This window comes from Microtus oregoni, unplaced genomic scaffold (genome assembly GCF_018167655.1).
Source record: "Microtus oregoni isolate MIOR12 unplaced genomic scaffold, Mior012 000004F_ref0000308, whole genome shotgun sequence".
NCBI lineage: Eukaryota > Metazoa > Chordata > Mammalia > Rodentia > Cricetidae > Microtus > Microtus oregoni.
The window spans coordinates 14,607,259-14,633,774 of NW_024543063.1; the positions used below are offsets into that span (position 1 = coordinate 14,607,259).

Sequence of the window (26,516 nt, forward strand, 5' to 3'; positions counted from 1 at the left end):
TCACTCAATGTAACGATCCTCAAAGACAAGAGTTTCACAAAAAAATTCTGAGGAAGTTTTTGCAGGATCAAGAGGCTAAGGAATCTGGAGCTTGCTGGTGATAATTACAGCCTTTATGAGCCCATACCCGGGGGGGAACACCCTTCTATTGGGTGAGATCAAGATCTGAGCCCCTTTATGAGTCTCCCTAAGCTGTATATTTTGTTTGTTTGTTTGGTTGGTTGGTTGGTTGGTTGACTTTTTTTTCTCTGATTTCATTTTGACTGGCTGGAACTTGTTATGTAGACCAGGATGGCCCCTCACCCAGAGAAAACCAGCTGCCTCTGTTTCCCAAATGCGGGCTGTACAGGTGTGGGGGGAAATCCCTGCTGCTCGGACAGCCCTCCCACCTGAGGTCTCTGTTCTCTTGCCCCTTCCCACACTGCATTGCTGCTCCAGCAGGCCTTACCTCTTCTAGAGGTCGGAAGATGATGGGGAGTGCGAGGGTTATGCCTGGGCTCAGGAAGATGGGCTGAGGGATGATGGTGATGAAGAACTTGGTCTTGGGAGGCCTGCAGAGAAGAGCCAGGCGATGGGCATGTCAGAGCAGGGCTCAGAGCCAAAGCTGGAAGATTGAGGAAGCTCAACAGGGGGCTGGATTGCAAGGGGACCTAAGCTCTTCCTCTTCCTTTTAATTTTATTTATTTATTTTTGTTTTTCAAGACAGGGTTTCTATGTGGCTTTGGAGCCTGTCCTGCAACTCGCTCTGGAGACTCCTTTTATTTTTTGAGACAGGCTCTTGTGTAGCACAGACTGGCCTCAAACTCACTACAGGGAGCCTTGAAGTCCCGATCCTGCAGATTTGTGTCTCCAGAGCGGGCTCTCTACTCCTCCTACTCCTGCAGGCCTTCATATTGAGACCTGCGTCTCTGCTGAAGATGACGGCCATGGAGAGCGGTATGGATAGGCTGTCCTGACTTAACAGGAGAGGAAAGACGGTTCCAGTTTTCTGTTTGTTTGTTTCTTTTGTTTCCCATGTATGATTGCTCTGTCTGCATGAATGCCTACATGTCAGAAGAGGGCGTCAGATCCAGCTACAGATGGTTGTGAGCCACCATGTGGTTGCTGGGAATTGAACTCAGAACCTCTCAGGGCAGCCAATGCTCTTAATGGCTGTTTCCTCTCTCCATCCCGACAGTTTCAGTTTTAACCGCTTTCAGATAATACAGAAACAGCCCCAATGTAGTCTCTGAAACAACCGAATGTTATTATTAAAACCTGACATAGGCAGAAAGAAAACTACAGACTAATTTCAGAAACAAAATATTAGTAAAAAAGCATAATGATATTGAAATTATCCAGAAATAATGCAGAAAGTCAGTTGATATAACTGATAGATAAAAAATAGGGAAAAGACAAAACAAATGATATCCCAATTAAAAAATGTTAGGTGTTGGAGAGATGGCTCAGTAGTTAAGATCACTTGCTGCTCCTTCACAGGACCCAAATTTGGTTTCCAGTACCCACATGGTAGCTCACTACTGCATCTAACTTCAGTTCTAGGAGATTCAACGCCCTCTTCTGGTCTCAGGGTCACCCATCCACACATGCATGTACACACATGCAGACATACACATATATGCACATAAATAAAAACAACTTTTTAAAATGTTAGAACGCCTAGCCAGCTGGTGCTCCATCTTTGTAAGGGAGGACTGCCGCGGGTTCTAGGCCAGCCTGGTCCATGTAGGGAGTTCTTTGTCAGGCACGGATATAGAGTAAGAACCTAGCTCAAAGCAAACAAGAAATCAACAGTCTTCAAAAAACTATCAACAAACAAAAAATGAAAACAACTTTAAGCACATCACATATAGCTGGGCACAGTGACACAAGCTTATAATCCCAGAACTTGAGAATCAGATGTAGGAGGACTCAGTACTGTAGCGTGTAATGTCCCAAATTGATTTTCATAATCAGTCAAATCCCACTATCACACACAAAATATAGGTGTGTGTGTGTGTGTGTGTGTGTGTGTGTACTGATCTGATTTTAAGTTTGAAGAACATTCAAAGGGATAAGAACAACAGTCAATCTTAAGAAGGTGGAGGATTCACAGAGCCAGATATCAAGTTTCCTGTAAATTCAACTAATTAATTCAGGCTGCGGCAGTTAAGCCAGGATCACACTAGCAGATCAGGTGCACAGAGCCGGCCCCAGCCACACATCAACACATCAGCAATCAGTATGCCCGGGGCAAGGAGGCCACTAAAGGCTTCCATAAATGGTGCTGAGAAAGTCGGACACTCAGTCGAGGAAATATATCATCAAACCATTCACAAAAAGCAATTCCTTATAGGTAAAAGAACAATTAGAAAGTCTCTTTAGGAAAATGCTCCAGAGGAATAGCTTCACGACCTGGAGGTGTATACAGAAAGACAAATAAAGGTTTCTAAAGCATCTCGTACACTTTCACTTAAAGTTCATAAGGTAAACCAAGCTGTATCATTTAAGAACACCAACATGCATGGCAAATCCGTTTGGAGACAGCAAGGGAATATTACAACAGGAGGCAGGATGGTTCTCTGTGGGGAGGAAGGTCCCATAATGTGGGCCCCGCTAGGTGTTGCCTCTGGGCTCCCTCACACTGCGTGTGTTTTGGACATTCTTCAGAACTGTTGAGTTTTTAGAGGTTGTTTTGTTTTCTTTTTAAGGAGAACCCACTTCGGGGGCTTGAGGGCTCAGGTTCTGGGTCCCTCGTTCTGGTACCTGTATTTTATCTTCTGGATTTTCAAAGAGAGATTTTTCAGAACCAGGTTCCTCGTGGTCTCCTTGCCCAGCTCCCAGCCTTTCCACTGCAACTCCTCGGCAACCTCGATGCCCCAGACCACCCTCTTCTTCCCGTCATTTTGTTTCTTGGTGATGCATATCTTCCTGTCCAGGGGACTTGTTAGCTGTTCAGGCAGCAGGAAAAGGGGAAGAGGCAAAGCCAATCAGCGGGAATAGGAGGCTAAGACTCAGAAAACAGATGAAGATGCCCCATTTTCATCCCACTTTTAGCACTTAAGGGATGATGTCATCCCTTACTCTGGGGTGTGGACTAGGCAGAAAATGGAGTCCGGCATCATCACATCCAAAGTCACTGCAACTGTTTGGTCATTGAAGTCCCAGCAATGAGGCCTTACCTGAGCTGCCCTGTCCAACTACTCCATCAGGTTTGCAGATGGAGGTCTTGGCTGCTGGGTTCTGTCCCTTGGGCATCCTCAGACACCCTTCCTTAGGAGCCTTCGCTTCCTTCTCTTTCCCAACCTGCCCTGCTTCCCAGAAGCCTTCCTATCCTGAATCGTCCACCCCAAGCATTTCCCCAGAATGCAGGACATTCCACAGCCCCTTCTCCAAACCTTCAACTGGCTAACGGAGCAATGCAGGACATTCCACAGCCCCTTCTCCAGACCTTCAGCTGGCTAACGGAGCAGAGGAAGGAGCCAAGTGGCATGTGACCGACTCCCACCAAGCCCTCCTAGGCCAGCTTAAGTGCAACTTAAGACTCAGTGTGCCAGTGTTTCCCTGACTGTAACAGGAAAACGAAACACATCACTTCTTTCATTGATCCCTATCACTTACTAGCTGAGGAGAGAGGGGGGCTGGACCCCTTAGGTAGTACAGTGGAGGACGGGTAAACTGGACACCTCTTTCTGCCACGGTCATCGTCATGAACACTCAACTCACTGCCTTTTTATCTTTGACCAGTTATCATTTGTTTGTTGCTGCATAGCACAAGATGGGGCCATTCAATCAGTAAACATTTGTTGATTGCCGTGCGCCAGGCACTGTGTGAGGGACTGGGGCTAGGATGGTGAAGAAGACATACAAATCCCTTCTCTCTGGAGGTTATACTCCAATATTTACTAAGAACGTTGGATGGCCAATATACTTTCTTTCCCTGATTGCTATGGAGGAAGGAGGTACAGATGAGGAAAAGCAATCCCTTATCAACATCAGTTAGTGCATCAGACAGGATTCGACTGGAAATAAGGAGACACTCTAGTGCTCAATCAGGGGGCTCAGGCTTAGGGGACAAACTGGGGAACTGAGTTTGCTTACTGGGCAAACATGAGGAACTGGGTTCAGGTCCCCAGCACGCATGTAAAAGTTGATTGCAGTGGCGTGTGCCTATAACCCTAGTACTGGGGAGGGGTGAGGGCTGGGGATTTGGAGACAGGCAGATCCCAGGGCTAGACAGTCTAGTCAAACTGACAAGCCCTAGTCTGAGAGAACCTCTCAAAATGTAAGGTGGGGAGTGAGAGGGGAAGACACCTGATAGTAACTTCTGGCTTCCACCAAGCCCACATAGACGAGTACACACACACACACACACACACACACACACACAACAAAAAACAAAAATGTGTGCACACACTACTAATACAATACATAGTCAAGGACAGTGAATGAAACCTCAGGTTATCGACATCAATAAATGCTCAGCAGGATTGGAGAGAGAGCTTGGAAGTTAACAGCGCTTGTGCTCGGGCAGAGGACCGGGTCGGTTCCCAGCACCCGCCTGTACTCTGGTCTTCCCAGGGGTCCACCTCGGGAGGGTGGGTGCCTGAGTGTGTATGGGCTAGTCAGTCACACAGATTCTCACCCTGCCATCCTGTCACAAGGCCCCACATGGTCTTGCCATGCTGGAGCCACCGTCCTGAGCAGAGGCTCACCTGGGTAGTGACACTGCTGCTTGCCAGGGTGCTGGCACTCAGGAATGACCCATCGTTCATAGTGTAGTCTCCGCCGTCTCTGGGCCTCATGGTGTGGCCGGAGTTTGCCCGGATGAGCATCTAGCCAAGTCAGAAATTCCCAACAATACGCGTCCAGAGCTGGGAGGGAAGCAGAGGAAGAACGTGAAGAAGAGGGTTGATGGAGGAGACTCACCGGAGTCGAGAAGGAGGAGAGGTGTGATCTTTATTCTGACCAGCGCTCTCAGGTGGCACCATAAGGAAGGCTGAACACAAGGTCCAGAGCTTTGCTCAGTGACCTGAAGGACCGCTCAAGAGACCACATGCAAGGGTTCTGGGATAAGGTTTGTGCGGCCATGTTCTTCCGTGGCCACACGTGACATTACCCAGTGTTTTAGCTTGCCTTCTACTGCTGCGAGAGATACCATGACCAAGGAGCAACTTAGAAAAGAAAGCATTCATTTTATCTTACAACTCCCAGGAAAGTCAGGGCAGGAAGTTAAGGCAGGAATCTGGAGGCAGGAACCAAAGCAGGAACAATAGAGGAACACTACTGACTTGGTCTCCATGATTTACTCACCTTGCTAGTTAGTTTTAGTTAGTTAGTTAGCTTTTTTAAAAATATTTATTTATTTATTATGTATACAATATTCTGTCTGTGTGTATGTCTGCAGGCCAGAAGAGGGCACCAGACCTCATTACAGATGGTTGTGAGCCACCATGTGGTTGCCGGGAATTGAACTCAGGACCTTTGGAAGAGCAGGCAATGCTCTTAACCACTGAGCCATCTCTCCAGCCCCCTTAGTTAGCTTTTTATACACAGCCTCACTATGAAGCTCTGGCTGGCTAGGAAATTGCTATGTAGACCAGGCTGGGCTTGAGCTCTCAGAGATCTGCCTCCATCCCCAGGGATTAAAAGAGTGGGCTTCCATACTAAGCAGTATATCTTATTTTTAATATTATATTATTATTTTTTGGCTGGGTGGTGGTGGTGCGCACCCTTAATTCCAGCGCTCGAGAGGCAGAGACAGGCAGATCTCTGTGAGTCTGAGACCAGCCTGGTCTACAAAGCTAGTTCCAGGACAACCAAGGCTACACAAAGAAACCCTGTCTCAAAGAAAAAACAAACAAAAAGATTTTTATGTGTGTGTGTGTGTGTGTGTGTGTGTGTTTGTGTGCCATGTGCATACGGGTACTGGTGGAAGTCAGGGGTGGGTATCCCATTTCCTGGATCTGGTGTTACAGACAGTTGTGAGCCACCTAATATGTGTGTGTTGGGAACTGAATTCTTACCACTGAACCATCTCTCCAGCCCAGGGTATTTTATGTTCAGTTTCTCAATTCAGACCATGTAAATTTCAAAATGCTCAATAGTTAGAGTTGGCTAGTGGCTACCACACTGGACAGCAAAGCTGGAATACTTATTTTGAACATATCTGTATATTTTACACTGTTCAGTACCCTTTTCACTTCTTTAAATAACAATCTCAATATCTAAAATAGTATCAGTTTGGGGTGGCCATCTACGGAGAGCTGATGAGTCAGGCAGTATTGATTGCAAGAGTTGCAACAAGTATTTTAATCCTTAAAACTGTTTATGATTACATATCACTTGACTTGCTCCCCCCTCCTTTTTTTTTTGCTTTTTTTTTTTTTTTTTTTTTTTTTTTTTTTTTTTTTTTGCTTTTTTTGAGACACGGTTTCTCTGTATAACCCTGGCACTTGCTCTGTAGACCAGGCTGGCTTCAGATTCAGAGATCGGCCTGCCTCTGACTCCCAAGTGCTGGAATTAAAGGAGTGCCTCACTGACTGACTGTGACTTGCCTCTTATTTAACCTACAAATCTCCCTCTTCAAGCTGGTGGTTAAGTGCCTCGCACTATAATGTATTCAGATTCAACAATCTCATGATCACCTTTGCGAGTTTACACACTTCCTGCAGACACACCAGAAAGTCTCTGTTGACTCATGTGTTCATAGAGGATTCCCCAGCAGCTGGGGGAACAATCTCTGTCCCTGCCTTCATCCCATTCATTCACAGAGCATTTATGAACGCTTACTACACAGCCAGCACTCTGCTAGACATGGGACAAAGCAAAGAAGTTCCTGTCTCCAACTGTCCAAGAAATGCAAGCTGGGTGTGGGGAGCAGAGGTGTTACTTTTCTGTCATCCCATTCCCTGATCTCTCAAGCCTCAGGAGAGTCAACAGACAGTTCCTGCCTCAACTCTCTGAAAGTCCCTGCACAACAACACACCAATCTATCTCTGAAAGGCTAGAGAAGAGATGAACGGAAATAGGGTAGAAAAGTGGTCCAGCCCGGGCTCCGGGGAGTGAGCGTGGAGCCTACTGGGGACAAATGAGGTCATTTCCAACATTTCGCAGTGAAAAGATGGTGCAGTTGTGGGGATTTTGTTGTTTTGCATATTTGCTTTTGTTTTAAACCAAATTTCTAGTTTCAAAGTGGGGGGGGGGGGAGAAATATTACCAGCTCCTTTTATTTTCTTAATTTCCGATCTTAAAATTTTTCAAAATGACCGGCGGAAAAACGGGGATGGAAGGGTAAGTGTTGCCAAGTATAGTTCGGGAAGAAATGGGCAAAACGAAGGAAACGAAATGTACTTAGAGGGTTTCTCCAGGTCTCCCTGATCCCGCGTCTAATAAATCTCGCCCATAACGAAAAGGCTTTCTAAAGACCCGCCGAGATTTCCCGGAGAAGGGAGTCTCGGTACAGATACATTCCTTTACACTTACTTCTCTCGGCTGAGCTCCAACGTTCAGAACTCACGCTGCCGCCATAGAGACAGGACGCTAGGGACACAGCGTCTCCTGGTATCCCAGGACAACGACGGCAACCCAAAAGAGTCAAGGTTCAGAGAAAGCAAACGAGCGCACTTTTTTTCCTTTTCATTTCTTTTCTTTATTTTCCTTTTCTTCCCCCTTTTCATCTTTTTCTTTTTTCTTTTCTTTTTCTTCTTTTCTATTATTCTTCTTTCCCTTCTCCTCTTTTTCGGTGATGGGTATCAATTAAATCTTTGAGTATCTCTAAGTTACACCCCTACTCATTGCTGCCCAAATTTAATCTCCCTAATGTTCAGTCTTGATTCTCAGACTTTCCCTGCTGCAGTAGCTACTGTGATCTTTTCCAATCCCGGCAAAGTAAAAGTGGTTCTCCTGATTTTCAGGACGTCCTGGCAATCATTAATTTAGTCGACATCCATATTCGGATGTTATTGTTGGGCTCAGTACCTGAATGGGAGTCTTTCCTAATCTCTCAGGGTAGACATTGTTGCTCACAGGGGGCATCATTTCCTATGACCACAACTGTTTGGTTGAAAACAGCTCCTGGTAACTTCTTTCTGTGGAGTGGTTTGTAAACGTGTTCCTTCTGCTGGGAAAGAGAATGTCTTGGGCATTTTCTTCCAGGGTGTCTTTTGGTCCAAGATCAAGGAGAATTAACTCGTGTGAAGAAAGACAAAAGTTAATGTATGAAGACATTCTTACATAGAGTAGGGGTTTTTGGGAGCATGGTTGGTGCGTATGCTGGGAGAAAGGTCTTATTGGGTGAAGACTCCGTAGACAAAGCTGAGAATCTCAAAGTTCATTCTTTGGCAATTAAACATGTTTTACTGCCTGAACAGTGAACCCACTTCTTCTCAGAATGAAAAGGGTGTGGTATAGTTATAGAGAGAGAGAGCCTAGACAGCTGGGGGCAAACCCAGAAAATAAACCTGCATGGAGGATGGGGCTTCAGTTATGTAAGGTAGAAGAGGGACTGGAGTGGCAAAGTGACCTGAGTGTAGGAGATCACATGACCAGAGGAGAGCGGAGTGCTGGAAGGGCAGGCCAGGAGGTCAGGTAAGTCTGTCAGTCCGATGAAACCTGGGGTTTTCTTGGAATGTGGAACTCAGTGAGTGTTTCACTGGCTTTAATGGGACTCTCAGAATAAAACGCCTGTACTTTGGACGTGGTAACGTTGACGCTGTTTGGAGTTCTTATAATGATTTCTTTTTTGTTTTTCCTCAAGTTCTTTTTTAATCAACCTGACTCAGCTGGACTTTATGGATAAAAAAAAGGTGGGGGGACCTTTTCATACTTAAGCCAGAAAGAAATCAAGAGCACTGGCCCTTGAAGCAGGATTTGGTGGGGACCTTAGGGACCCCAATAAGGAAAAGCTGGTGATGAAGCCAGAAGTCTTCCAAGCTATGTGTCCTTCAGTTTCCATCCATGAGACACTTCTTCCCAGAATCTTGTCTGTTTATAACTTGGTGAATTCTGAGCTGGGATGAAGAAAGGACATAGAGGTCCTGTGGCCTGTGTTTCTGTGGAATTTTAACTGCCTCCTGGAAGCTCTGCAGAGTGACCTCAACTGATGTGGGGACTCCCAAGGAGAGGTCCCCGCCTACTGGACTTTGCTCAGCAAGGTGAATAACCTGGAAAGGTATGGTTGGGCTCTGGGTGTGAGTGGAGGAAAGCGGAAGCTGGACTTGTCTTGGAAGTCCCCTTCTCGGAGCTCAGAGTCTCTGGAAGATAATAGGTGTGGGATCCCAGGGGTCACGCATTCCCCAGGCCCACAGACACAGGTTCTGTTTGTTTCAAGGCTGTAAATGAGAGGGAATGATGATTCAGGAAGCCGATAAGGACCAAAATGTTGGAAAAAGAATGCGTGGGAGACCTGAAATCTTTGTCTGAAGCCTGGGGTTGGGGGTCAAAGCACATTTAGCAAGTTGGACTTCACTGCGTGCAGAATATCCATATGCTAAGATTGCTTCCCAAGTGTCTTCTAACCACCTCCTCCTGGAATAGAGAAGATTCTGGACTGCAAAATCAGACAGGCCTGGGATTAACCTTTGTTATTTTCTGGTTGTAAAGCTTTGAAAAAGTCACATGGTCTCTCCAAGCCTCAATTTCCTTATCTATTTGTTGTGGATTTTTTTTTTCTCTTTCGTTTGTAGAAACAGGTTCTTGTTTTGTAGACCTGGTTTACCTCTGCATCAGTCTTCAGGGTTCTAGGCATTTGACACAAAGACCTTGTTGATTAACTTTCAAAGCACAGTGTGAAGATTGATTCAGTATGTGAAAACAATGGATAAACACTTTCTTCCCACCCCTCTGATCTCCATAAATAAGCCACCCAGCTCTCTGCACAAGTTCTCTCTCTTTCTCTCTCTTCTTTCCTTCCTTCCTTCCTTCCTCCTCCTTTCCTTTCCTTTTCTCTTTCTCTCTTTCTTTTTTTGTTTATATTTTCATTTTTTTCAAGACAGGGTTTCTCTATGGCTGTCATGGAACTCATTTTGTAGACCAGGCTGGCCTTGAACCCACAGAGATCCGCCTACCTCTGCCTCCTGAGTGCTGGAATTAAAGGCATGCACCACCATGCCTGGCCTCACCTTTCCTCTCTACCAGCCTCGGTTTCTCTGCAGTGCATTTTCTCCTTTCCACATCTCACTCCTCTGTTTCTTTAGGACACAGGCTGTTTTGCTGTGCTGAGGTAGGCAAAGCCAAACACGGGTACCTAAGTGCCGGGAGATGTGCTGCTGACCAGTGGACAAGTCCACCCAGCACTTACAGATGAAAGAGCTGTTGTTCCAAAGCCCGGGGGGGGGGGGGGGGGGGTTGGAGGCTAATGTATTAGTTACATTTCTCACCATTGTGACAAAACACCTAATAGACAGGACTTAAAGGAGGAAGGATTTGTTTGGGCTCAAGGTTTGAGATGGTGTGGAGCAGAATGACGGGGAACAGGGCAGAGTTCATGGCAGGGGGCATGTGTCTGGGACTCCTCACAGCTTGACACATCAGGAAGCAAAGGAAAAAAATCATGCTAGCGTTATACTCTTCTGGGCTTCTTCTTCCCCCCTTTTATCCAGGCTGGACCTCCAGCTCATGGGACGATGCCACCCACATTCAGGGTGAATCTCTCCTACTCAGTTAATCTCTCTGTAAACACCCTCATAGACATGCCCAGAGGCGTGTTTCCTAGAGGAATCAGTCAAGCTGACAATGAGGATTAACCATTACATCTGTCATATGATAAGAGAATTCAAAAGAAAGAGTTTCAACCTGTTTAGGACTAACTGAGGGTTTCTGGCTTTCCTAGGCAGACCTCATCGCCTCCTAGACAGCTTTGTCCCCCACCTGTCCTTTAGACTGCCACAGAGTAGAAAGTCACATAGCCAAGAGTAAAGGAACAGGGGCAAAAAAATAAATCCCATGATATTTAATCTTAATTTTTTAAAAAATATTTATTTATTTATTTATTTATTTATTATGTGTACAGTGTTCTGTCTGCATGTATGCCTACAAGCCAGAAGAGGTGCCAGGTCTCATTTCAGATGGTTATATGTCACCATGTGGTTGCCGGGAATTGAACTCAGGACATCTGAAAGAGCAGCCAGTTCTCTTAAATGCTGGGCTATCTCGCCAATCCTTCATCTTTAAACTCTCCAGGCAGTGGTGGCATACACCTTTAATCCCAAAACTAGGGAGATAGAGGCAGGCAGATCTCTGTGAGTTCAAGGCCAGCCTGGTCTATAGAGCAAGTTCCAGGACAGGCTCCAAATCTACAGAGAAACCCTATCATGAATCCCCACCCCCAAAGAAAAGAAGAAAAAGAAAAAATTAAGCTCAAGTCCTGGTTCCACCTTTCTCTTTGATTTTTGGGGGTTTTCTTGTTTGGTTGGTTTTTGCCTGTTTATTTGTTTGTTTGTTTTTGAAACAGGGTTTCTCCTGGTTGTCCAGGAGCTCACTCTGTAGACCAAGCTGGCCTTGAACACAGAGAGAAGCACCTGCCTCTGTTATCTAAGTACTTGGAATAAAGGCATGCACCACCACTGCTTGGCTGGCTCCGTCTTTCAACAGCTGAACAATGTCAGACAGATTGTAAAGCCTCTCTTTGCTCACCTGTAAAACTGGAACAAGTGGGAGCTGTATTCAAAACGCTTAACACGTGGTAAGGTGTAGGCACTGGATTTCACAGAAGAAGCACTGTCTTTAGCCAGAACAGTGTCCTCCAGCCCACATGGTGCCAAGTCTTGACCCTTTAATTCTTGGGCCATGGGAGAGAGTCTTGGCATGTGGGAAGAAGACAGGGAGGCCAAGCTTGGTGGGGAGTTCAGTCAATGGCCAGACAAGCTCTACTATACTAGTTTCAACTCAGTCTTGGGCACAAATTCTTGCCCTACCAGCAACTGTACATCCAGGACTTTATTTCAACATGAAGTTCCTCAAATCTAAGTGATGGGATTGAATTCATATTTAGTTTGATGAGTCCAGGCTCCTTCCTAAACACTCCACTCTATCATCCTCCTAAGGATACCCTTCTTCAGTTCATTTTATGCTTTGGGGACTTGGAGTTAGGAAAGAGAAGCTAGGAAGCAGAGGAAAGAGGAAGGGGGGTGGCCAGGACTGCTGGAGCTGTCCGTGGTGCTGGTGCCTCAAGTAAGCGTGGAACGGGAGGGCTGGGAGAAGACCCTGTGGGCGAAAAGGGAGAAGTTAAATGTGACAGGCCCTCTGCCAATGATGAGGATCAATGAATGGAGACCTTGGATTTGAGGGACTTCGTGCTGCAATAAAGACAGGACAGCTGGCTTCCTTTGAACATGAAAGTCCTCTTGGGCCAAGACGGGGAAAGAGCTCACTTGTGATTGGTCCACAAGATTTTGCCTTCATTAGATTTTTTTTAAATGCCAGTTTGCATTACTGGTGCTGTTAACCTTGATCTCTTTGTTAAAGTGGTGTTTGCCAGAATTTTCCAGTATAAAGTTATGATTTTATCTATATGGTGATGGGGCATGCCTTTAATCCCAGCACTTGGGATGCAGAAGCAGGTGGATCTCTGTGAGTTTGAGGCCATCCTGGTCTGCAGATTGAGTTTAGGACAGTCAGGATTATACAGACAAACCCTGTCTTAGAGAGAGAGAGAGAGAGAGAGAGAGAGAGAGAGAGAGATTCAAACTGGAACTGGATGGGCAAGATTGCTCAGTGGGTAAAACACTTGCTGTACAAATCTGGCAATCTGAGTTCAATGCCCAGAACCACATTAGAATGATGTCCCCGATGACACACTCCCATGGCGGACAGTTGCTGCAGTCTGTTGGTGAAGAGCTTTGTTAGGCCATGAACCGAACACCCAGATCTAGGAAGAACTAGAAAGAAGCTGCACAGTCATTTCTTCCTTGTTAGAAGTTACTCAGCTTCAGACCAGCCCCTGCCTTTCCTGAGGATGGGGAAGAGCAAAAAACTTGTGAATGCATTTTCAGCACCCCATACCTTATCTTGGGTTCCCCCACAGCACTAAGTCATTCCTCCTCCAGGGCCACCTTTCTCTAACAGGGTTATGGCCACTCCTGGACTCATCAGGTCCTTTAGTTTGTGACTAGGAGTACCTTCTTTTACTACCCCTAAGATGGATGCATCAGCCCACCTCCCTAGCTTTCTACTGAAGGAAGCCTCTGATCTCGGCTCTGCTGTTGCATTTGGGAAAACAACTTCACCTCTCTGGGCCTTCGTTTCTTCATGTGCAAAGGAAGAAGTAGCAATATCCTCACTTGGTGTCTAGGGCTGGAAGTAGGGATGTGAATAGTACGTCTAGCACACTTAACCTTTGGGAAGAGTTCCTGATTGGAAGAAGTGAACACAAGCAAGGTGCTTTTGCTTTGGGAACCTAATTTTATTCGTCTCTGAAATAGGTATACTAATTCTCCTATTCTGTCTCCCTGTGGGATGACAGAGGTGTTTATAAAGGGGCTGCAGGTAGGACCATACCAGAGGACAAACACACCCTGGCTCGGACAGAAAGGCCCCTGCGTCTCTGCCCATCCTGAGTAAGCTTCAAGTGTACGTGCGTGCGAGGCAGTGGGTGTGGCTCAAAGCAGCGCAGCACATGGGGCTGGGCTGCTATCTACCCAAAGAGGCCCTTATCAGATCCGGGCTGGCCAGGTTCAGCCTGAGAAACAAAGAGGCTTTGAGAAGCTGACTGGGGTGTGGGATGTGGGGCTGAGCCCCAGCAGGTGCAGTCATCCAGAGGCCAGAGGGCATGGGGTGGTGGGAGCTGTCACCCCTGAGAGGTTTATCTGGACAGGGGCACCCTCTGGAGTGAGAAATAGGGCTTGTGTTCTCCCTTATAGGGAGAATCAGTGCTCTTTGGGAAGCTGGGCTGTTAGCCCTGCCACAGTTCCCAGTTCCCAGCCCACACCCTAATCTCCCTTTAGCGCCAGCTGTCACTTCCCTCAGCCCCTGAGGGTGCCTTGAACCTCCCTTCCACACACTAGCTCCTGATGAGCCGGTCACCTACCTTTGCCCAAGTACTGTAGGGCCATAAAGGCCCAGCATTATGTATTTTTAACGGAGTGGACCTATTTCTGTTTCCACAGCGCTAGATCACCACCTAAAGAGCCATTGCTTGGTCTCCGCTCTGACCAGCACAGAGTCTACCCGCTAACAAAAGTCTTCCATTTGTGCAAGAAGAGAGGAGAGAGACCCACTTGGCTTCCAATGAGCCACACCCAGGACGATTTTGAAACAAGAGAGGAGGCTGCAGGACTGGCTTGGGCTGGGTACATTCAGAGACCCCAGCACAGACAGGAGTGGGTACCTAATTGCACTGGGCCTCTCTCACTGAGGGTAGTCTCCCCAGGCAACTCTAGAGACCCAATACCTAGGAAGTCATCTGGTTTTGTTTTCTGAACCCCGATATTCCAGATCTCACTATCTCCAGGTCTCCCCCAGGACATGTGGACTTGAACCTGGGAACAGAGGGATAACCCGAGTGCCTTCTCCATGCACTCTCAATGTGGTATGAGAGTGCCCTGGTTTGATTTCAAAATTCATGTGTTATAAAATAACTCTCAGCATATCTGCATCGAGAGATAGGACCTGTAAAAGTGATAAGATTGGGAGGGCTCCACTCCTGTGAGTGCATAAATAAATACTAGTATCCTGGAGATGGGTTAACCATTGCCAAGTGAATCCCCACGAGATGAAGTGTTTTCTTTCCCCGCTTTGTCTAGCGCTCTTAGCATTATGCCCTCAGACGGCACAGCACAGAAGCCCCCGACCCCAAGATGCCAACACCTTGATAGTGGATGCCCGACCCCAGGAACCATGAGAAGAAAATGGCTCTTCTTCACCAACTCGCATACAGCGACACTAGGTGAAGTAAGATGGAGTGGAAATACAGGCAGAGAGAGTAGGAGCCTCAGTGTCGAGGAGGGCCTCATGTACCCAGGAATCCAGCTTTTGGCAACAAGGAGACAGGACATCTATTTGAGAATGCCCTGAAAATCCTTTCGGGGTGGCCACTGAGGCCAAATGGAACTTGTAGGTGGGAGAGGTGAAGCCCGTGCTGACGAGCCCCCAAGTTCATTCTGGTCTTTTCTGGGCCACCATGACCTACCTAGTCTTGGCTTCAGTCTTTGGTTTTGTTGCTTGGATATCTATTCCGTCATCATTTTTCTAGCCCCATGGCCACTTCCCCAGTCCAGGTCACCTCCCTTCTGCCAGTTAGTGGACTCCCTGCTTCCGCGCTGTCCCTGCTAGTGTCTTTTCCATACAGAAGCCAGAGAAACTTTTGGAAATTCCGATCATGAGCCGCTTCCTGCTTTAAGCTCTCCAGGCCCTTTTCGTTGACTCTAGGCCTTTCCCCACTGACTCCTGTTACCTTGGTAATCATCACCATTACCATTACTGTTAATTAATTCATTAATTTGACTTTTCGAGGCAAGATTTCTATGCAACTTTGGGGCCTGTCCCAGAATTAGCTCTTGTAGACCAGGCTGGCCTCAAACTCACAGAGATCTGCCTGCCTCTGCCTCCTGAGCGCTAGGATTAAAGGCGTGTGCCACCACTGCCCAGCTATTATTTTAATTTTTTATGTTTGTTTTCTCCCCTGCTCCCTGACCTATGTCCCCCCCTCCTCTGCCTTCCCCTTCCCTTCTCGTTCTGTCCTCCATGGCCTGGAGAGCTACCTACTTTATGCATTCATGTTCTCCAAACGTCACTGCAGCCTGATCTACCAGATAGAAAGTACCAGGAAAGAATGGGAAAGAAAATGGACAAGGACATCATAACTGCCACTTCATATTTCTCATTCTACAAGAACTGTGAATCTTTTGGCCTGAAGAGATGGGTCTGTTCTAGAGACTCCCAGGCCTGGGATGCTAGGAGTGGCCTTCCGGAGTGGTCACAAGTTCACCCCAGGATAAGAAAGCCTATGACCGTGATGGCCTGAGAGGCAAACTAGAAGGATACAAGTCTTTCTTCTGCCCCCTGTGATGTCACCTCCAGTGTGCTATGATTTGGAAAATGGCGATATTAGCATACACACCACATGGGTTGTTATAAGCAATAAATAGGCCACACGGGTAAAGTCTAGAGTCTTCATCAGATGGCTGTCTGTGGGAACCTATGACCCTGACCCCCAGGGCAAACTTATTGATTTGCTTGCTTGTTTATTTTGTGTCAAGGTCCTATGTAGCCCTGCCTGGCCTGGAACTTCTAACAATCTTCTTGTTTTTGTCTCCTGGGTGCTAGAATTATGGGCTTGTGCCACCATGACCAGCTAAAGATGTTTATTTGTTTTGTTTTCAAACAAGGTCTCAGAACATAGCCCAGATTGACTTCTGATTCACAATCCTTCTGCCTCGGCCTCCCAGGAGCTGGGTTTATGGGCAAGTGACACCCTGCTCAGCTTTGGAACACCGCTTTGTATTGTCTTGTTTTCCAATTTCCTTGTTGTTACCTGAGTATCACTGCCTATTTCTCCTCAGTTGATCTGGCTTGGGCAGGAAAATCTGCCTTATGTTATCTGAAAATGAGGGTTGCTTTTCTGTTTTGGCAATAAACTGAGCCTTCTCCAGACACTGCAGTAGACATCGCAGCACTTCTGTGCGGTGGTGTGGTTTGGGATATGAAATGTCCCCCCATGAAAGCTTAGTAGCGGCACTAACATTTTCCTTCAGTGATGAGCTCGTTCCTGAACAGGCTGTGAGAAGGTGGGACCTGGATGAAGGAAGGAAGTCACTGGTGGGTGGGTTCTCGAAGGGTGGGACTTGACCCTAGACCTTCTGCTCTCTCTGTCTCTGTTTCCCAGATGTCATGATAGGAGCAGTGGAGCTGACCAGGAAATGAAACCTTAGAGACCGTGAGACAAAATAAACAATTTCTCTTGTTTTTTTTTTTTTTCTCAAGTATTTTCTCCTGGTGACAGGAGATTAACTGGCATCCACAGACCATTCGCCACGTGTGAGATATTTAAAAATTAATTCCTGGGCCTCACATTGGAGCTATGAAGACAGAAGCCTGGAAGTCAATAGCATCCTTTACACAAGCTGCCCAGGTAACCCCAATTGTTGACAACTGTTGGTTTAGGGACCTCTGACTTGTCCAAGTAGTCAGAATGGGCCACCAAGAAAAATGAATCCCATAGAATCTTTTCAGTCCATTACCGATAGAAACGAGTTTAAAAGATGGGTCCTCCTTGAGAAGGTTCAGGACAAACAGGAGGGCCACTTTCACTAGGACACAGTATCACGGTTCTGGGGGCGTGACAAGGCCACACGTTAGTTTCCTCTGTTGTGTCTCTGGCACAGCCATGTTTAGGGAAAACAGTAGGCAAGCCCTCGCCCAGACTCATCTGCCAAGTTAAAAAGGGCTTGGAGTGAGGCTAGGAGCTCTGAGGTTTGCCCTAAAGGAGGCTCCTAGACCACCCATGCAGGACTGCACCTAACCGTACTGGCTCCACTCAGAACCCTGGATTCCATGCTCTAACAACTTAAATAATTTTTATTACAAAAGAAAGGAAAGACCAAAACATTCCCAAAATTCTCCCATGGGTTTCCCCTCCATACAAATAAATAAGGCGAGGGAGACAGACTGGAGGAGGGGTTGGGGGTTGGGGGTTGGGGTTCAGCAGAAAAGGGAGACTAGCCTGGGCAGGGGTGGCAAGGGTACCCAGGCTCCTCCCCCAGTCCTAGGCACTAGGGTAACACGACCTGGAACAGAGACTCTGGGGACGTGTCTGGAGGAGTGTGGCCTTCAGATAAAGGTCATGTTTCAGGATGGCCAGGGTGGCTGTGGTCTTTCAGTTCTGGAAGGCAATGAGTCCAGCCAAGTCCCCACTGGCTCCTAGGGAATCTAGCAGCATTAACTGAGGTTGTAAGCCTACAGACAGGTAGACTCTCTTCATACTGTGACCAGTTGCCAACAGGGACATCACAAACCCAGGCCCCAAGAAACACTGGCGTAAGCAGTCCAAAGGCAGATGGAACGGGTCCTCCCCTGTAAGGATGTGGGAGGTGAAGAGCCACAGTGAGGGCTTGCTGGGTTTCAAGGTCTCTGGGAAAAGAGAACCATCCCCAGTCAGCTCAGTTCACAGCTCTACCACTACACCGAGATAAGGGTGTGGGCCCAGCACCACCTAGTCAGGTCTCGATGGTGTCTCCGCTCTGGACAGAGGATGGAGACCAGCGTCCTCAGGCCAGGTGCCTTCCAGGGTCAGAGCCTTCCTGGCGAGGAGGCCTTTGGATCCAGCTTAGCAGTTCCAGGAGGGGAGTGGTTAGAGTCCTTTCAACTTCCTGCCCCAGACATGCCCAGCGGATGGAAGCTGCTCTCTTCTAGCAAGAGACGCCCCAGGCGGTAGAGCAGCTGCGGGTACCAGTGAACCCCCTCACTTGGGGTCCAACCGCCCCATGCCAAGCTGGGAAACAATCGCAGGGGCCAGAAGGCCAGCTGAGCCAGGTGGTGGTCGGCCACAGCTGCAAAGCAGGAGGCCACCACATCCTCCACCACCAGTGTCCCATGCCTCGTGAGTGGCGCATAGGACCCCATGGCCACATGGGTGGAGACAGCCGCCACCCGAGCAGGCTGTAGGCCGGGCACCCCAGCTACCAGCACGTATTGGCCTGGCTGCACGTGGCTGGCAAACGTGGCCCGGAAGTGGGCTGCTGGTTCTGTGTGATTGTCAGCAATGAAGAGTAGGTGCGCAGGCGTGAGTTCCAGCCGACGTGGGGGATCCTGGGTCTCAATGACCTGGAAAGCTCTCAGCCTGTTTGGCTCACGGTCCAGGAAAATGAGTACGTCACTGAAGATGGGGTTCCCATCCTCCCCCATGGCCAGCACCCGGTCTCCTGGCTTCACAGCTGACAGGGCCACACGCGCCCCATTCTCTAGGCGCACCTGGGCTCCAGCAGGGAAGCAACCACCCGTCTTGGCAGCAGCGGAATGCTCTGTGGGTAGAAGGGACATGAAAGTGTTACTCAGGTACAGTGCCCCTCTCCTGGCCACCCTTGCCCAGGGGTGGCTGCTCTTGTTTTTAGACAATCCCCTTATCACTATACCTCAGCTTCTGATGACCCACGCCAACCCGTATTATGATTCTCTGTCCCTCTTCTCCCCAGCCCAAACCCTGGCCAATGAGAGGCGCAGGCAGGGGCTCCAAGACCAGGTGGCATCCCCGTCTGCTCATATTCCTCTGTAAAGCAGCCAGAGGCTGGAGGTCAGGAGAGCCATTGGCTGCTTAAGCCTGACCCCAGGAAAGCTGCCATCTTGTGAAAATGGGAAGTTGCTTAGCTTTGCAGAGGTCTAGGTAGTCTGTTCTGCCACTTGATAAAACATTTCCAAGAAATGGCCCTCCCAGACTGGCCTTCCAAGTATAGCACTATGACAGAGCTGACCATCTGTGTCTATAGAAGTTAAAGGAAGGCCAGCCCTTGGGGAAAACAAACCCCTAAGACCCCTCAGAGTGAGCGCTCAGGGGAGAGTTAATGGCACGGACAACAATCGTTATTTTCAGTTCATGTGCTGGTTACTTCTACAGGGACTGGACACAGTGACATCAGAAGGTGGAATGGAGGACACTGTCTGGGGTCAGGAGTCATGAGCAGAAGCAGCCACTTGGGGAGCTGACCCTAGGTCAGTGTTTTAGATGAAGGGAGATGTGATTGTAAGTACACACCGTTGAAAGGGTCAGGTTGTGGGCAGGGGGTGTTGGTAGGATCACCCCTTGTGAACCCAGGTGGATCAAAAATATCGAAAAAGATCTATGTGCCAGTCTGTGTGTGCAACTACTATATGGTCCCATGTAGAGGGCGGAGCCTGCAGCCAACAGAGGCCCGCGGGAGAACCATGTGAAGCTTTCATGAGTGGGTTAAGTATAAGAGACAGGGACACTGTTGAGACTGGGAATGAGGCGCAAGGCTCCAGTGCCTGCCAGCTCCGATCAACAAGGCGGCCAATCTGGGAAAATCCACTTTATTGAGTCCACTTTATTTTGGGCTTTTACCCCAAATTTTCCAGCTTTGGGGCTCTGGGGAAGAGGTTGGGGACGCCTGCGCCCCGCTGGGAGGCCTGACCTCATCTGAGTGGTAGGTTCTGAACCTTTGATCTCCTGATCAGACATACTGATGTCTGGACACACTCTGGCCCCTAACCCCACTATGCCTTGTTTTGTATGGACCTGGATGGGGGTGGGGGGCCGTGATGCCTGCCAGCCTGTCTTCCTCCATCTCTTCAACTTGTTCTGTCTTGTACTTCCTGTGGTGGTCTCTGGGCTGTGAACCACCACATCAGCACTCAGTGGCATGGGAATAAGCCCTGTCTCTCTAGGCTCCTGCCATAGCACTACCGAACATGAGAGGATCAGGCAGTCCAAAACAGCGGCGGGGAGCGCTCCTGCCGCCTCCGAAATCCTCTTCCCTTGGTTCCCCGCCTCCATCCCCTGGAGGCCATCTTCACCTTCTTGGCCCCACTGGGCCTTGCGCTGCCTGCCCATGCCCTGCGGCCCCGGCCCCGGGTCCAGCCCCCCGGCAGCGGCTCACCAGACTTGACAGAGCAATGCACGTGGGCCTTGGACTCGTAATACACCCAGTCGAAGCCGGCCTCCACTGCCAAGCGTGCCAGCAGTCCGTACTTATTTCGGTCGCGGTCTGAGGTGGTGATATCCACCGCACGGCCCTCATAGTGTAAAGACTCCTCTGAGTGATGACCATCTTCATCCCAGCCTTCGGTCACCCGCAGCTTCACACCTGGCCACTGGTTCATGACAGAGATAGCCAGCGAATTCAGACGATCCTTGCAGCGCTGCGGAGGAGAAGGAGCTCGCAGTTAGGGAAGGGAGCCCTACCCAGGTGCAGGTAACAGAAGTTTCAGCCCGACTCTCCCACACCACTCAAAAGACTTGGAAAACTTGGGAGGACCTCTGCCCCTTTCCCTTAGGAATAGAACACTCTAAATGTGTTCTCCCACAGTCGGGAGTCTCCAGGGAACTAGGCCACATAGTGGCGCCACAAATCTGGAAGGCGCATGGAGTTACGCACCCTCAGGGGACTCTTCTCCAGTCAGTGAAGTTTCGCTTGGCTCCCTCTCCCCTGGTTAGTTTGGTTTCGCCACAGTGTAGCTATGCTTTTCCAGAGGCGAGGTCCTCATTTTATCTAGGCACCAAGGCGGGCGTTCAGCGGGGAGGGATTGTAACACTCGACTGCCTGCGGGCTGACCTGCTAGGCATGCAAGGCCAAAGGTGCCCAGTAGGTGTCACCGCAGCCCCAGAGCTGAGGCCACGAGACACCGAGCCTTGCCAGCACGGCAGGTGCAGACCCGGCCAGCAGCGTGGGTCAGGGGGTGTGTTGGAGGAAAATTCCAGGTCTGCTTAGATCCCTCCAGTAACTGCCACAAAAACGTTCCTCTCGGGGCCTTCTTTTGAGCCTACGTCTGCCCACGCTTAGCTGGATATACGACAGGCAGAGAGCCAGTACCCTGCCCATCTGACTGGGACAGAGAGGTCGTGCCCCCCCCCCATCCCCCGCCAGGGACCAGGGAGCTCTCACACCTCTACTAGGGTGCGTTGTCCCTATTTAGGAAGAGGCCCGTGAAAAACCCGAGCCTTTGATCTCAGGAAACCGCCCAGAATCCTCAGAATCTTCCTTGAACAGTGTGGGAGTAGAGCTGTGCCCTGGGGACAAGGATCATCGGTGGTGGCTGCCTCTTCAAGGGTCTCAAAGGACCTTGCAGTTGACTGAGGAAAGGGGGTGGAGAAGGGGCCCTCCGCTGAAGTGAGGTGCCAGGCCCGCCAAGTATCAACCTACCTCTGCCCCACTGAGCTCAGGCCCCACAGACCCTTGGACTTAGCCTCCCAGGAGTCAACAGTGACTATAATCCAAGGCTTAGTCAGTCCTCCCAACTGCGCAGCCTGCTTGGGGGTGCTAACCCACAGTAAGGGGAGGTAGCTCCACGGGCTCCTTCTAGACCCTTGACAGTCCTTAGACCTCATGTATGTCTGTCTGCCTTACTAGCCAGCTCCCGTTCGTTTGACTAGTCCCCTCTACCCCCTCCTTCTGGTACAGAGCCTGGGCGCTCACTGTCAATGATTGCCCAGCCTGTGGCCCGGATCCTTATCTGCATTCCTCGGCGCCCAGCCCGGCCCGGCCACCGGCCAACCTTCGGCCCCGACATCGGCTGGCCAGCCCCGGCGCCAGGGCGCATGCTGAAGGCCGTGGTTTAGTTGCTTTCTCTAAAGATTTAGAAAAGTGGCAGCCTATTAATAGGGAATGGTCCGGTAGACCCCAATGGGAAGGGGCGTACGTCTTTCCCAAGGCGAACAAGGCTTCGGAGAAGGAAGTGTGCGACCCTGTTGTTTGGCGGAGTTGGGTCCTGCTCCGCGCGTGGAGAGATAAGTTAGTGTCATCTCTGCTCCCTGCCTTCCTAGGCATCCCTTTTCCTACTTCCCATCCTTCTCGTCCGCACCACCAAGCTCAAGGATTCCCCCAAGCTTGGTCTCAGAGCCTGAAGGCTTCAGTACCCCACCCTTTAACCGCAACCGCGCTGCTCAACCCTCGCGACAGACACGTGGGCTTACCCGGCTGGTTCCCTTTCCTACCTCTGCCTCCAAACTCAACTTTTCCCTGCTATTCCTTAATCCCAGAGCCAGCCAAGACAGGGCTCCAGGAGAGGGCAGCGCAGCTAACCAAGTGGCACATGGGGAGGAAAGGCCATGGGGTCCCTGATGTCCTGAGCTTCTCCGCCTTAGGGGTGCCAAGTGGCTTTGAAATGACCAGAGCTGGGCTGTGAGAAATGTTAGGCCAGGAGGGATGGCGTGGTCCCCGGAGGCTCAAGAGGCAGCCAGGTCGAGGTACCTTCGAGTGCCAGATCTGACCTGAGCGGCGGGCAGAGGCGCCCGCCAACCTGCTGAGCTGTGGGGCTTGGCAGCAGCAGAGAACTCCTCTCAAAGACACCGGGCGGGATCCGGGATGCCAGCACTCCCGCGGGGTCCCTTGGCCAGCCCGTCTTGGGCAGAATGACACCCGGGATTCATGAGGGCAGGTGCCAGGGGGCGTGCCAGGCAGTCGGGAAAAGGTGCCAGGCAAGAGGATAGTGCCGGGCAGGTGGCGGTGCTTCGATGGCGCGCTGGAAGGACCGATCGCTCTCACCTGGGTCATAAGGCGGTCAGCACCCGTGTTCTCCTCGTCCTTGAAGATGATATCGGGATTGTAGTTGGGGGTGAGCTCCTTGAAACGCTCCGAGCTGCGCGCGATCTTGCCTTCGTAGCGCCCGCTGGCGCCCAGGGTCTTCTCTGGCACGTTAGGGCTGAACTGCTTGTAGGCAAGCGGCACGAGTTTGCGAGGCGGCCTCCGGCGACTGCCCACTACCCGGCCCGGCCCGCAACCCCGCGCCGCCGACACCAGCAGCAGCAGCAGCAGCAGGAGCAGCAGTCGGGGTCGGAGCCAGACGGGAGACATGGCCGGGTAGCCCGGGAGAGCGGCAGGCGACGGCGCCTGGTGGGCTGATGGGTGGGCGCGTGGCTGGGAGAGCTTCGGGGGGCTCAGGCGTCTGGGTGGCTCTTGGGGACTCCAGGCGGGGGCGCCATGGGCAGCGCAGCGCGGCTCAAGGCCGGCGGGACTCAGGTGCGGGGCGGGGGCCCGGGGCCCTGGCTGGTGGCGGCGTGCTGTCCCCCTCGGCGCCTCGACTCTGAGCTGCCCGGCTCGCCCGCCGCCAATAAATAGGCCGGCCCGTTTGTTTTGGCAACGCGGCGACGGCGGGGGGCGGCGGGCGGCGGGGCTGCGGGCCGCCGGGCTGGGTTGGGCTGGCCGGGCCGGCGGGCTGGAGGGACCCGCGGTTAGCACCCCGGCCCGGCGGTCAGGCGGCTCGGGCAGAGCGGGAGCTGCTGCCGTCTACGGCGCAGCTCGGGGTCGAGTGAGAGGGGAAATGGAAGAGATCCGGGCTCGGGGCCCCGCGCAGACCGCACCCTATACATGTCCCTGCCTCCTGCGCGCTCGACAGCGAACCTGCAGCAAGGGCGGCACAGCCTCCTCCCCCTCGCGCGGGCGGCCCCTAGGCTAGTCAGCCCTGTCCCGCGCGCTCCTTAGCCGCGCGTCCGCCCGCCCGCTGCCCTCTGCGCCCCCTGCGCGGCTGCCTGCGTTTGTCCTCCTCGCCTGGACGCGCTTCACCCCGCCCTGGTCTCGCCTCCCGGTTCCTCGCGGCTCCGGGGAGCCCCGCCAGGCGCAAACCTCCTGGACAGGAGATGCCACCCCCACGGAGACCGCAACCCACGTCGCAGCCGGACACAAGGGGCGGGGGGCAGTGGCGGACCGCACAGCCGCCTACAGTGTCCCCTGCGGAGAAGCAAACCCAAAAGCTGGAGGCCATTCATAACTCCGTGCCCCACCCTGGCCCAGGCAACATGCCTTCTCAGTTTGGAGGAGCCGAGTTCTGTATTGACCCAGTGCACACTCCACGACCCTATCTATACCTGCCATGTACGAAACTGGTCTGGGGTGGGGAATGCAGCCTTGTCAAGGGTCAAAAAGGGCTTCTGAGTTGGAAACACTGTTAAAACAAGTGGGACAAAGTTGCAAAAGGAAAGGCCAAGACAGAGTAGCAAAAATGGGGACAGTCACAGAGATGGAAGAGCACCTGGTGCCATGGGACAAGCAACAATGACTTGAGGAGCCCGGGCTGGGTAAGAAAGCCAAAAGGATCCCAAATCACCTTCATACAGGCACAGCACGGGGTCACTCTAGTCTACTTCACAAATAAAAGCGGGCATGAACTCTACAGAGGAAGGGAACTTGGTTGTACACTTTAATAGGACATTTAGGGAGGCAGAATGACTTAATCTGCCAAAACAAGAAGAGGCACAAATCACCACCACAATGTCAAATCACACATCAGTTGCAACATATTACACAAATTCAATAAAGTTAGAATTTAAAAGTTTAAGCTCTCTCCCTCCCTCCCTCCCTCCTTTCTTTTCTTCACAGATGGAGTCTCAAGTATGTAGTCCAGGCTAGCCTTTAGTTCTGGATTCTCCTGCTTTCACTTCCTGAGTGTTGGGATTACAAACAAGGACCACCGTGCTTGACATGCTAGATAAATCATGATGGTTATGATACATACATGCACCCCATCTGCCCACCTTCCTCTCCTAAAGGAGGCTGGACTGTTGCTGCTGATTTATATTTGAAGTTGAGGTCAATTACTTGTTTGTTTGAAACAGGATCTCATGTAGACCAGGCTGAACCCTTGCTATGCAGTTGAGGATAACCTTGAATTACTGATCCTCCTACCTCTGCCTCCCAAGTGAAGGGTTTATTATATATACTTAAAAGGTGCCACTACCCCTTGTTCAAGACTCAGATCTCTAAGCATCAGTGTGTCCTAAGGAAAGAGGATAGCTTTGGAGTGTAAAGCATTCTCCAGTTCCCCACCTCCACCCCTTAGACAAAGTCTCACTATGTCACTCTGCTGGCCTGAACCTTTCTGTGTAGACCTTGATCCTCCTGCTTATACCTCTCAAGTGCTAGGATTACAGGCATGTTCCACCACACCTAACTCCAAGTTCTTTGAGATCAAACTTTAGCCTAACAGGTAGAGTAATCACAGGTTTATTTCTTGAAGCTCAGAGTTGTAAAGATTAGTAAAAATGGGAGAAATGCCTGCTAGGCATGGGGCTAAGCATGAATGTCAGTGGTAGACGTAAGCAGGTACTTTGTATGCGTGCGGACCTGGATTTAATCCTCAGCATACACCAGCCCGCCCTCCTACCCACCACCAGCAACCTGCACAGAGAGGAACGGAGAGGTAAAGGTGGAGATTTTGCTAATTAGATAAAGCACCTGTTACAAAGAGACGATTTGAGACAGGTAAGCCTCCACAGTGTGCCTCTTGAAGGGCAGGTGCCTCCAATCACTGCACCCAAGGGATCAGCCTGGCTGAGAGGGGTTGAGTCTCCAAGGAAGTCACGCCAGCTAAGGGGGCACCGCTCTGCAGAGGCACCCCTGATGCCCAGAGGAGGCTCCACTGTGTAAGTAGTTCCAATTTGACAGTGATCGGATCTTTAGAGACTTACATTCAAAAGGTCAGAAAGAGGAGACCCAAAAGGACCAGCGGCAGAGCAAAAAGATAACTAGATGTTAGATTCTCTGAAATAATCCTCTGAAAATGTTATTCTTTAAGCTTTATGCTTGTATACAGTGACGTGCAATCATATCCACCTCCTCCACTTCACCCAAGAAAAGAGTACTAAGAAATCTTAAAGCCTTGGATTCAGTCCCCATTACTGAAAAACAAACCTGAAGGATGGTGGGGTTTACTAGAAGTAACTTGAAACTCTGTTTGTTTGTAGACATGATCTCACTATATTACCTAGCCTGATCTTGAACTGGCAATCCTCCTGCCTCTTCTACCTTGAAATTATAGGCATGCACCATTATACCCTGGAGCTTTTTAAATTCAAGTCAGAGCCTTAGGAACTTGGTTCATTGGAGCTGAAGAGATGGCTCAGCTATCAAGAGCACTTGCTGCTTTTGCAGAAGACT

At 50.1% G+C, this 26,516-nt stretch overlaps 2 protein-coding genes across 2 annotated transcripts in view; both read right to left on the reverse strand.

Moving 5' to 3' along the window:
- Cfap65 (cilia and flagella associated protein 65) overlaps positions 1-7,504 on the reverse strand; it is a 32,920-nt gene extending 25,416 nt beyond the window's left edge. Inside the window, exons 1-4 of the mRNA XM_041649830.1 lie at positions 7,465-7,504; positions 4,695-4,853; positions 2,746-2,930; positions 449-551 (exon numbers count right to left, since the gene is read on the reverse strand). Of these exons, the coding sequence (XP_041505764.1) occupies positions 449-551; positions 2,746-2,930; positions 4,695-4,814 (408 nt within the window). The 5' untranslated portion in view covers positions 4,815-4,853; positions 7,465-7,504. The remainder of the gene's footprint in view (positions 1-448; positions 552-2,745; positions 2,931-4,694; positions 4,854-7,464) is intronic.
- Positions 7,505-16,955: 9,451 nt separating this feature from the next.
- Positions 16,956-23,875, reverse strand: Ihh (Indian hedgehog signaling molecule). The gene is made up of 3 exons (XM_041650124.1): positions 23,130-23,875; positions 20,526-20,787; positions 16,956-18,935 (listed from the first exon to the last, which is right to left on the reverse strand). The coding sequence occupies exons 1-3, from the start codon at positions 23,436-23,438 to the stop codon at positions 18,277-18,279; spliced, it is 1,230 nt and encodes a 409-aa protein (XP_041506058.1). The 5' UTR covers positions 23,439-23,875; the 3' UTR covers positions 16,956-18,276.
- Between the last annotated feature and the right edge of the window lie 2,641 nt (positions 23,876-26,516).

Coding starts and splice junctions, on each gene's coding strand:
- Ihh (XM_041650124.1), bottom strand. CDS start 23,438: ATGTCTCCCGTCTGGCTCCGACCCCGACTGCTGCTCCTGCTGCTGCTG. Junction 20,788..23,129: donor CTGACCGCCTTATGACCCAG/GTGAGAGCGATC, acceptor TCTCCTCCGCAG/CGCTGCAAGGATCGTCTGAA. Junction 18,936..20,525: donor GCATTGCTCTGTCAAGTCTG/GTGAGCCGCTGC, acceptor TTCTACCCACAG/AGCATTCCGCTGCTGCCAAG.